The sequence below is a fragment of the Bos indicus x Bos taurus genome, chromosome 10 (genome assembly GCF_003369695.1).
Source record: "Bos indicus x Bos taurus breed Angus x Brahman F1 hybrid chromosome 10, Bos_hybrid_MaternalHap_v2.0, whole genome shotgun sequence".
NCBI classification, from domain to species: domain Eukaryota; kingdom Metazoa; phylum Chordata; class Mammalia; order Artiodactyla; family Bovidae; genus Bos; species Bos indicus x Bos taurus.
In genome coordinates, this window is record NC_040085.1 from 30,385,217 (window position 1) to 30,396,014 (window position 10,798).

Genomic DNA, 10,798 nt, shown 5'->3' on the forward strand with positions numbered 1-10,798 from the left:
CCACCACCAGCTCGGACTCTCCGCAGCAGAGAACCGAGAACTCCACTGGAGAGCCAGCTAGGCCATATCCCCGCCCGTCCGCCACCCGACCCCGCCCCTACCACCATCCGGCCCCGCCCACCGCAGCCCTCACTGCACCTCCCAAGGGCCGGCTCCGCGATGTTCCTGCGCCAGCAAACGTGGGCCTCTGAGAACCCGGAAGTTACGTTATAGGCGTGCGTCCCAGGGGCGGGAGTCAGCTGAGCTGCTCGGGCGACGTTGGGATCACCTGAGATCGGCTAAGGGGAACCGGTGCTCTCTTGGGGGCGTGAGTTGGGTGCAGGACTGCGTCAAATTAAAGGAGGCGGGCTCTCTGATCTTCTCTCTCTATAAGGCGAGAGTGAAAAGATTCTTAGGATTTTAAAGAGGAGGAGTTGGCGGTGGCGGATTGCCAGGATCTGTCAGATTCCTGTCGAGGCTGGGGAGTCGCAGCTTCCAATCCGGGGAGACGGGGATCCCTGGGGGGAGCCCTGTTGTAATCCCTGGGACGGAGGACCCAGAGGCCGAGCACCATGGCGTCTATCCTGGATGAATACGAGGACTCCCTGTCCCGCTCGACCGTCTTGCAGCCCGGCTGCCCCAGCGTGGGCATCCCCCACTCGGGTAAGGGAAGTGAAGGCGCCGCTGCACCTCTCGGCTGTCCTGGCATCTGCATGGGAGGAGCGGAGCAGGTGGCTCCAGGAGCTCGGGTTCACCTCCTGGACCTGCAGTCTGGATTTAGGCCCTTGGTTCTCCTCAGGTTCTTATGGCCTCTAGGCCGTGGATGGTCGAAGTTTGTAAGAGCAGCAAGCACAGCCGCGTGATCTAGGCCATGCCACTAGAGTCCTTCTAAGAGGGAACTGGGACTCGGATAAGGAAGTGACTTGCTTAGAGGGCAGCAGTTGGGAAAACTGAGAATAGGTTCAGATGAGAATAGGCTTCATCTGATTCAGTGTTTTTCCCATCAGTCCCCTTGTGGAGGTAAGAGAAAGAATGAGTAAAGAACTGGTGAAAGGGGAGTGTTGTAGTGGAAGGAGGGATGAGCCTAGAGGGAACTCTGTCACTGAACAGGGGAAAATGAAGTATCTTAAGCTTTTGGTAGAGCTGTTTGCAGCTGGATGGTAAGGGGAAGTTTTTGTAGAAAGTAGTACAGAGTTGGCAGAGGCATCTGAAGTGCTGGAATATTTTGAGTAGTGATAGAGAAATGAAAGTAAAGGCTAGAGAGAAAGTACCAGCAGTTTGTTAACCAACTGATTGGAAGGGTTTCTCAGGGATCCCTCTGCCCTCATTCTTCTGGAGATTCATTGAGAGCATTATTGCATGGGCAGGGAGGAGGGAAGAAAGTGGAACTAGACGACTTTAGTTGAGCTCGGATTGCTTGACCAAAGACTGATAAGGGAGAACACTCAAACTTTACCTCATTACCACCAGGAGCAGGTACATAGTGGTTTAATAGCGTCCCAAGGGTTCAAAGAATCAACCCCTTACTGCTTTCAGAGGTGTGGGAAGAGCCCAGAACCTATAATGTAGCGTAGGACTAATGTAGAAGTGATTAGTAAAGTGCTTGATATATTGATATTTAAAGTGTCACTAACCAACATCCTGGGGTAGGAATATGTTAGAAGAAGGTGGAGAGGAGCAATCTGCCTCTTCTTGCCCTTCCTCTGTTTCATAGTTAACCTTTCTTTTGCTTCTTGCCTAGGATATGTGAATGCCCAGCTAGAGAAGGAAGCGCCCATCTTCACGAAGCAGCGCATTGACTTTACCCCTTCCGAGCGCATCACCAGTCTTGTCGTCTCCTGCAATCAGCTCTGCATGAGCCTTGGCAAGGATACACTACTCCGGTAAATGAAGACCCAGAAGGTTTACGAGTGTAGGAAGTGGATTGGTGGTATTTTGGAACTGTTGATTGACCAGGCCTTTCTTCCATTCTGGGCAGGTGAAACAGTGATTTGGGATTTGGGGGAAATATCCTATCCTTTGCAGAGAGAACTGATGTAGTGCAGTAGACCTGGACTCAGAGCTCAGCTCTGCCACTTACAGCAATGGAATCTTGAGCAAGTCACCTGGTCTTTCTGAACACGTCCCTTCATCTGTTACAGACTCTGTGTGTGTGTTTAGTCACCAAGTCATGTCCAACTCTTTGTGACCCCATGGACTGTAGCCCACCAGGCTTCTCTGTCCATGAGATTTCCCAGGCAAAAATACTAGAGTAGGTTGCTATTTCCTTCTCCAAGGGATTTTCTCAACCTAGGGATTGAGCCCCTGTCTCCTGTATTGCGGGCAAATTCTTTACCACTGGGCCACCAAGGAAGCCCATTATAGACAGTACCAACCCACAAAGTTAGTCAGGTAGATAAGTGGAACTGTCTAGAGTCCTGAAATAAATTCACTATAAGTAGAAATAAAATATCTCAATAAAACTGGAAATATCTCAAGTAAATGGAAATAATACATGACAAAAGGTGTTAGCAAAATTTTTTTATCTATTCAGAATAACCATCTGAGATGAAACAGAGCTAAATCTCTGTATCACAAAAATGAATTCTAAGTAGAATAATTATTTAAATATAAAAAAATAAGCAGTGTGAATATTAAAGAATATTTAATAAATTTCTGTGCCCTTGGGCTTAAGGGAGACCTTACTCAAGCTAGAAAATCAAGAATCCACAAAGGAAAAGGTAGATTTGACTATGTAATTTCTGTTATGACAGAATAAAAATAGAAAAGCATATGAGGCAGGTCAGGACAAAAGACAGTGGGAAAATAATGTTTTTCCATATATGACTAAAGATTTACATTCCTGTTCCTTAAAAAACCCTTTGAAATTAATAAGAAAAAGTTCAGTAGAAGAGGAAAGGTAAACAATATAAACAAGCAGTTCACAGAAGAGGAACTCCAAATTTCCAGTAAACATCTGAAAATAGTTTAAACCTGTGGGAAATGCACATTAAAATAACAGTAAGGGACTTCCCTGGTGGTCCGGTGATTAAGGCTCTGTGCTTCCAATGCAGGGGACGTGGGTTCAATCCCTGATTGGGGAACTAAGATCCCTCATGTTGTGCGGTATGGCCAAAAAATTGAAAAAAAAAAAACAAAACAAAACAACTAAGATACTATTATTTTTAACCTGTAAGATTAGCAAGAGTTTAAAATGGCAATGCATGATGCTGGTGAAGATATAGAGAGATGAACTTATATATTGCTGGAAAGAGTATAAATTGCCACCACCTTTTGGAAAAGTAATGTCTGTTAAACTTTAAAATATCTGTGACATTTCCTGGCAGTCCCACTTTGGGGAATTCAAGTAATAGAAAGAAAACTACGAGTTTGAAAGGTATATATACAAGGATGTTGATTGCAGCCATGTTTCTGGTAGGAAAAAACTAGACCCAAGCTGAATGCCCATCAGTAGGAAAATGATTAAGTTATGATTCGGGCATAAAAGGAAATATTACGCAGTTATTAAAACAATGAGAGCTGTATCTGTTGACCCAGTGGAATGTTCATGATATCATTGAGAAAAGTAAGGTATAAATTATAAAAACAGTGATAAAATAACTTTATGTTGTGAACATGGAGAAAGACGTTAATATCACTTTTTTCTGCTGGGAATAACAGGAATTTGGAAGGAAAGTCATTAACTTTTTCTTCGTACATACTTACTTTTTGTTTTTAAATTTGATTGTGTGGGGTCTTAGTTGTGGCACATGGGATCTTCAATGCGGGTCTCAGGCTCAGTTGCCCTGAGGTTTGTGGGATATTAGTTCCCTGACCAGGGATCAAACTCGCATTCCCTGCATTGCAAGGTGGATTCTTAACCACTGGACCACCAGGGAAGTTCCCCTTCATACAATTTTGCATTGATTCTTTGGTTAGAATGAGCATATCATTTGAAAAGGTTTTAATAAGGGAAATACCTTAAATAGGGAATAACCTTAAGGAAATACCCATCAAGATTACTGTGAAGATTAATTGAGGTCATACTAGCTCAAGCTCTTAGCATGCTGCTGGGTATCTAGAAAGTGCTCAATAACCATTAGCTACTATTTGTGGTTCCCTTTTTACCCCAGCATTCTGGGATGTCCCTGCCCATCTTCCTGGAGGCACTGGGGATGTGTTGAGCAGAAGCAAAATACTTCTGCTTAGTGATTTCTCAAAATGAAGTAGATTCTCAGAGCTGAGGGTTCTGAAGGAGGACCCCTATGTGTTTCAGAGTTCCCTTGGGATTGTATTCAGAATTTTATGTGTCTGTGTAGATTTCAAGGAGGAAAGGTTGTGCCTTTCATCTGATTATAAAGAGGTCTGCTGCTGCTGCTGCTGCTGCTAAGTCGCTGTAGTTGTGTCTGACTCTGTGCGACCCCATAGACGTACCCCACAAGGCTCCCCCGTCCCTGGGATTCTCCAGGCAAGAACACTGGAGTGGGTTGCCATTTCCTTCTCCAATGCATGAAATTGAAAAGTGAAAGTGAAGTCGCTTAGTCGTGTCTGATTCTTAGTGACCCCATGGACTTTAGCCAACAAGGCTCCTCCATCCATGGGATTTTCCAGGCAAAGTACTGGAGTGGGGTGCCAGTGCCTTCTCCATAAAGAGGTCTGTGATTCAAAAAAAGGCTCTGCCCTCCTCTGGAGTCATGCTCTGACTCTTGTCTTGACAGCATTGACTTGGGCAAAGCAAATGAACCCAACCACATGGAGCTGGGGCGCAAGGATGATGCCAAAGTTCACAAGATGTTCCTGGACCCCACTGGTGAGTGGTGCTAGAGTTCTGAGGTGGGGGTGGGGACTTTTGAGGGCAGGTCACTGCCGGGGTGGGTGGGACCTGAGGGTGGGAAAGGCAGCATCCTCTAGGGTGCCATGCTTTGCCCTCCTCCAGGTTCTCATCTGCTGATCGCTCTGAGCAGCACTGAGGTCCTCTATGTGAATCGTAATGGACAGAAGGTTCGGCCCCTGGCACGCTGGAAGGGGCAGCTGGTGGAGAGTGTGGGCTGGAATAAGGCCCTGGGCACTGAGAGCAGCACGGGTCCCATCCTGGTTGGCACCGCCCAAGGGCAGATCTTTGAAGCAGAGCTTTCGGCCAGCGAGGGTGGGCTTTTTGGCCCTGCCCCGGATCTCTACTTCCGTCCATTGTACGTGCTAAATGAAGAAGGGGGCCCAGCACCTGTGTGCTCCCTTGAGGCTGAGCGGGGCCCTGAAGGGCGTGGTTTTGTCATCGCCACCACTCGGCAGCGCCTCTTCCAGTTCATAGGCCGAGTGGCGGAGGGAGCTGAGGCCCAGGGTTTCTCGGGGCTCTTTGCTGCCTATGCTGACCACCCACCCCCATTCCGTGAGTTCCCCAGCAGTCTGGGCTACAGCGAGCTGGCCTTCTACACCCCCAAGTTGCGCTCTGCACCCCGGGCCTTCGCCTGGATGATGGGAGATGGCGTGTTGTATGGATCGTTGGACTGCGGACGTCCGGACTCCCTGCTGAGTGAGGAGCGGGTCTGGGAGTACCCAGAGGGGGTGGGTCCCGGGGCCAGCCCACCCCTGGCCATTGTCCTGACCCAGTTCCACTTCCTGCTGCTGCTGGCAGACCGGGTGGAGGCAGTGTGCACGCTGACGGGACAGGTGGTGCTGCGGGACCACTTCCTGGAGAAGTTTGGGCCGCTGAAGCACATGGTGAAGGACTCCTCCACGGGTCACCTGTGGGCCCACACCGAGCGGGCTGTCTTCCGCTACCACGTACAGCGGGAGGCACGGGATGTCTGGCGCACCTACCTAGACATGAACCGCTTCGACCTGGCCAAGGAGTATTGTCGAGAGCGGCCTGACTGCCTGGACACAGTCCTGGCCCGGGAGGCTGACTTCTGCTTCCGCCAGCGTCGCTACCTGGAGAGCGCTCGCTGCTATGCCCTGACTCAGAGCTACTTTGAAGAGATTGCCCTTAAGTTCTTGGAGGCCCGACAGGAGGAGGCGCTGGCCGAGTTCCTGCAGCGAAAACTGGCCAGTTTGAAGCCTGCCGAACGAACCCAGGCAACCCTGCTGACCGCGTGGCTGACGGAGCTCTACTTGAGCCGGCTCGGGGCCCTGCAGGGTGACCCCGACGCCCTGAACCTCTACCGGGAAACCCGTGAGCGCTTCCGCTCCTTCCTCAGCAGCCCTCGCCACAAGGAGTGGCTCTTTGCCAGCCGGGCCTCCATCCACGAGCTGTTGGCCAGCCACGGGGACACGGAGCACATGGTGTACTTTGCTGTGATCATGCAGGACTACGAGCGCGTGGTGGCTTACCACTGCCAGCATGAGGCTTACGAGGAGGCCTTGGCCGTGCTGGCCCGCCACCGTGATCCCCAGCTCTTCTACAAGTTTTCGCCCATCCTTATCCGACACATCCCTCGCCAGCTGGTGGACGCCTGGATTGAGATGGGCAGCCGGCTGGATGCCCGGCAGCTCATCCCTGCCCTGGTGAACTATAGCCAAGGTGGCGAGGCCCAGCAGGTGAGCCAAGCCATCCGCTACATGGAGTTCTGCGTGAATGTGCTGGGCGAGACCGAGCAGGCTATTCACAATTACCTGCTGTCGCTCTATGCCCGGGGCCAGCCAGCCTCACTGCTGGCCTACCTGGAGCAGGCCGGGGCCAGCCCACATCGCGTGCATTATGATCTCAAGTATGCGCTGCGGCTCTGTGCTGAACACGGCCACCACCGTGCTTGTGTCCACGTCTACAAGGTCCTGGAGCTGTATGAGGAGGCTGTGGACCTGGCCCTGCAGGTGAGCCGGTGATCCTTGACCCCATCTGGGAGAGAGGACTAGAAAGCAAGACATGCTGAAAGTTGGGGGGGTTGGACCGTGGCTAAGGGGTGCTGGCCTCTCTCGCAGAGGAGCTGTTGTATAGAGGTGAAGAACACGACTCAGAAGTCAGGGTTTGAATTCTGGCTCTGTCTCGTACTAGGCTGTGTGACCTCAGACTGGTTTCTGAACCTCTTTTTGCCTCAGGTTATTCAGCTGCAAAATGGGGTTAATATAATAAGCACTTCCCTCACAGGTGAGTTCTGCATACATGCTAGCCACAATTGCAGAATGGGAAGATGCTGAGTTGCATTGCTCAGATCATGAATTATCACCTATTTAGGATTATAGAAAGTGCTATTTAAAATTTGAGGGAATTTCCTAGTGGTCCAGTGGTTAGGACTGTGCATTTTCACTGCCAAGGGCGCAGGTTCAATCCCTGGTCAGGGAACTAATATCCTGCCAACCATGCATTGCAGTCAAAAGAAAAAAAAAAAAAATCAAATTCCTGGGTTTGAATCCAAGACTTACTGAATCAGAATGTCTGGGTGAGGGCCCAAAAATCTGTATTTTGGGTATTTTCTGAGGTGATTTTTAACTTCACTAATATTGCAGGCCCACCATTAATAAGTAGCATTTGCATAGCTCTGACAGGGACAGGCCCGTTACTGACAGGCCTTCCTGTTTCAGGTTCCTTCCTGTTTCATTAGCCCCTATTTCAGCTCCCAGAAGCCCGATCTTTCTCGTTGCCAGGAGTGCTGGGCATCTGTTCTCTTGGGCATCTGTCTTTCCCACAGACTCTGCCCTGAGTGGGGAGGGGACTTGACCCTAACACTCTCAGCTTCCCCACAGGTGGATGTGGACCTGGCCAAGCAGTGTGCTGACCTGCCTGAGGAAGACGAGGAGCTGCGCAAGAAGCTGTGGCTAAAGATTGCGCGGCACGTGGTGCAGGAGGAAGAAGATGTACAGACGGCCATGGCCTGCCTGGCCAGCTGCCCCCTGCTCAAGATTGAAGATGTGCTGCCTTTCTTTCCTGACTTCGTCACCATTGACCACTTCAAGGAGGCCATCTGCAGCTCACTGAAGGCCTACAACCACCACATCCAAGAGCTACAGCGAGAGATGGAAGAGGCCACAGCCAGTGCCCAGCGCATCCGGAGAGACCTGCAGGAGCTGCGGGGCCGCTATGGCACCGTAGAGCCCCAGGACAAATGTGCCACCTGCGACTTTCCCCTGCTCAACCGCCCCTTTTACCTCTTCCTCTGTGGCCACATGTTCCATGCTGACTGCCTGCTGCAGGCTGTGCGGCCTGGCCTGCCGGCCTACAAGCAGGCCCGGCTCGAGGAGCTGCAGCGAAAGCTAGGGGCTGCTCCACCCCCTGCCAAGGGCTCTGCCCGGGCTAAGGAGGCTGAGGGGGGCACTGCTGCTGGGGGGCCCAGCCGGGAACAGCTCAAGGCTGACCTGGATGAACTTGTGGCCGCTGAGTGCGTGTACTGTGGGGAGCTGATGATCCGCTCTATTGACCGGCCCTTCATCGACCCCCAGCGCTACGAGGAGGAGCACCTCAGTTGGTTGTAGGAAGATGTCAACCCCGATAGGCGGGCAGGCAGTTGAGGGGCTGTCCCTTCTTGGGAAAGCCACAGCATTATCTGTGCTCAATCTCCTGGAGGCTGCTGGGCTGGGACGGTGGTGGGGGGACTGCAACTATCCCTGTTGCCCTCGGGTATCAGCTGATGCTTTCTGCCAGCTGCCTGTGCTGGTCTTCAGAGCTGCCTCAGAGCTGCTGTTTTGCCCAGGCCATAAGCCTGCTTCCCAGTAGAGGGCCATAGCCTGGAGAAGTCAGAATTGTGACCCCATCACTATCCCCATGCGTGTAACAGCTCTTTTCCTTTTCACTCTCCACACACCTGTTCTCCTGGAGCATTACCTCCTATCCTAGCCTTCCCTTTCACTGTGGCTTGTCTCTCTCAGAAGCGCTCTCTTCTGTCTGCCTCTCGGTCCCACAGGTGAAAAGGCCAGCCCCCCAAGCCCTGGGCATGGGTTGCGGTGAGAGGTGGGGCTGATGGTGGGCCTGCCCTTGTGCACACACTGTCTGGGGCTCCAGTGTGAGGGGTGCTCTGGGGCAGAGAGCCTCCTGGAGGACAGTGGGAGATGGTGATGAGGTGGAGAGCATTAAACTGTCTGCATTGCCCTGGTACTCTGGAGTTGGTGCCTTTGTGTTGATGCTGGGGAGAGCAGTGTGTGAGTGATCTCCAAGACGGGCTGGGGTGCCACAGGAAGCTGCCAAGGCCCTGTATACTTTCAAGCCTTGGCCCTTTTTCCTCCTGGAGATGTGACAGGATGATTTTTTGATTCTTTGCCTTCACTCTGTTCTTTCTGACTCCAAGCTTGGGTTGGGCTTTAAGGCCTACCCTCCCAAGTCTGGGCTTCCCTGGTAACTCAGCTGGTAAAGAATCCACCTGCAATGCAGGAGATCCCAGTTCGATTCCTAGGTCAGGAAGATCTCCTGGAGAAAGGATAGGCTACCCACTCTAGTATTCATGGGCTTCCCTGCTGGCTCAGATGGTAAAGAATCTGCCTGCAATGCGGGAGACCTGGGTTTGATCCCTGGGTCGGGAAGATCCCCTGGAGGAGGGCATGGCAACCCACTCCAGTATTCTTGCCTGGAGAATCCCATGGACAGAGGAGCCTGGCGGGCTACACACCTTGGGGTTGCAAAGAGTCTCAACTGAGCAACTCAGCACAGCACTCCCAAGTCTAGGAGCAGGGTCTGTTCTTCCCCTTGGCCAGCAGATGGTGCTGCTCCCCACAGAACTCTCCACACTCAGGCAGCTGGGGGCGCTGACTTCTCAAGTCTTGGTCTGTTCCCTCCCTGGTTGTCCCAGGAGTTTTCTGCTAATCTCAATGCCTAATCATAAATCTAAGCCCCTCATTCTTCCTACCTCCACTGGCTCATGTTAGATTTTGTTAGAATTTGCTTGCCTGTCTCTTCACCAGCCTGGAACCCTGCCTTCTCAACTTCTGCCCAATTTTGATACTGCCCTACAATCGATGTTTGTTTCATTTTTTTCATGGAGTCTTAACCACTGGACCACCAGGGAAGTCCCTTAACCGTAATGCAGAGGTCCACCATGGAGGTGAGACTGCTGCTGCTGCCATCCATAGCATTTGGCAGATATGTTTTCTCCCTATCTAGCTCCTATGACCTACCCATCCCCCCCAACTTATACTTCTTTAGTTGTGGCTTGAGGCTAAGCCCTAGGAAGTCCTGAAGCAGGGCCTTCCTGTGACATCAGCTGAGCACCCTTTGCTCCATGGACTAGTGTTCACAGTCCACTGCCCAGCTTTATGGGTGTGGTCAGTCAGCTGCCCAGACTGAGACGAAATAACTAGTGAGTGTTCCTGGAATCAGGCTGGGGTCAAGTCACCTGGCTAGTGATGACAGGCTTCTCTCTCTTGCCCGGGCAGCCTAATCCTCTCCCAAGACATTTATCCTCTGCAGTTCTGGGAGAATCTTGTCCTGCTGATTTCTTCCCCAACCACTAGAACAACAGGGTTTGTTCATGGCCCCTGCCAAGGGATAGGGCCAGAAGCTGTCCATCTTTGATGAGCCTCAGACTCTCCATCTTCCCCCTGAAACAAGAATGGAAACAAAGGGGACCCTACCCATCCTAATCCTGTTCGCTTTCCAGTGCCCCAGGAAGATTTGGGGGGCCTCCTGCTCCCTTCCTCTCCATGTGGCCTAAGGCTCCCCTCACACCTAGACATGACCAGTCCAGGGCTCAGGGTAATGCTCCCCACTGTCTGCTAGGTAAATCTTGGCCTACCACTGGCCTGGTCACTTGCTTACTTGGAACAGCTTGAGGCTTCTGTTTTTGCACATAATGTGTGCCTAATAACATGTTAGTTAAGCAAAGGCTGCCCTACTGTTCCCTCCTCCCAGAAGACTTGGCTAAGACAACCTGGGACACCCCTGCCCCTTCTGTCCTTTCTTAAGCCTGCCCATCTGGTCCTA

General features: G+C 51.6%; 1 protein-coding gene across 2 annotated transcripts; it reads left to right on the forward strand.

Moving 5' to 3' along the window:
• Positions 1-206: 206 nt before the first annotated feature.
• VPS18 (VPS18, CORVET/HOPS core subunit) lies at positions 207-8,980 on the forward strand. 2 transcript variants are annotated; one of them, XM_027553576.1, is made up of 6 exons: positions 207-642; positions 1,721-1,862; positions 4,677-4,768; positions 4,895-5,488; positions 5,591-6,765; positions 7,636-8,980. In XM_027553576.1, exons 1-6 carry the CDS (start codon positions 552-554, stop codon positions 8,359-8,361), a joined length of 2,820 nt encoding a protein of 939 aa, XP_027409377.1. In that variant the 5' UTR covers positions 207-551; the 3' UTR covers positions 8,362-8,980. The 2 variants fall into 2 exon arrangements, with proteins under 2 accessions (XP_027409377.1, XP_027409376.1); XM_027553575.1 differs by having other exon boundaries at positions 4,895-6,765.
• The last annotated feature ends 1,818 nt before the right edge of the window (positions 8,981-10,798 follow it).

Bases quoted from the DNA above. Each gene is read 5' to 3' on its own strand.
- VPS18 (XM_027553575.1), top strand. From the start codon at position 552: ATGGCGTCTATCCTGGATGAATACGAGGACTCCCTGTCCCGCTCGACC. The intron at 643-1,720 runs GTAAGGGAAGTG...CTTCTTGCCTAG, and splicing joins CGTGGGCATCCCCCACTCGG to GATATGTGAATGCCCAGCTA. The intron at 4,769-4,894 runs GTGAGTGGTGCT...GCCCTCCTCCAG, and splicing joins GATGTTCCTGGACCCCACTG to GTTCTCATCTGCTGATCGCT.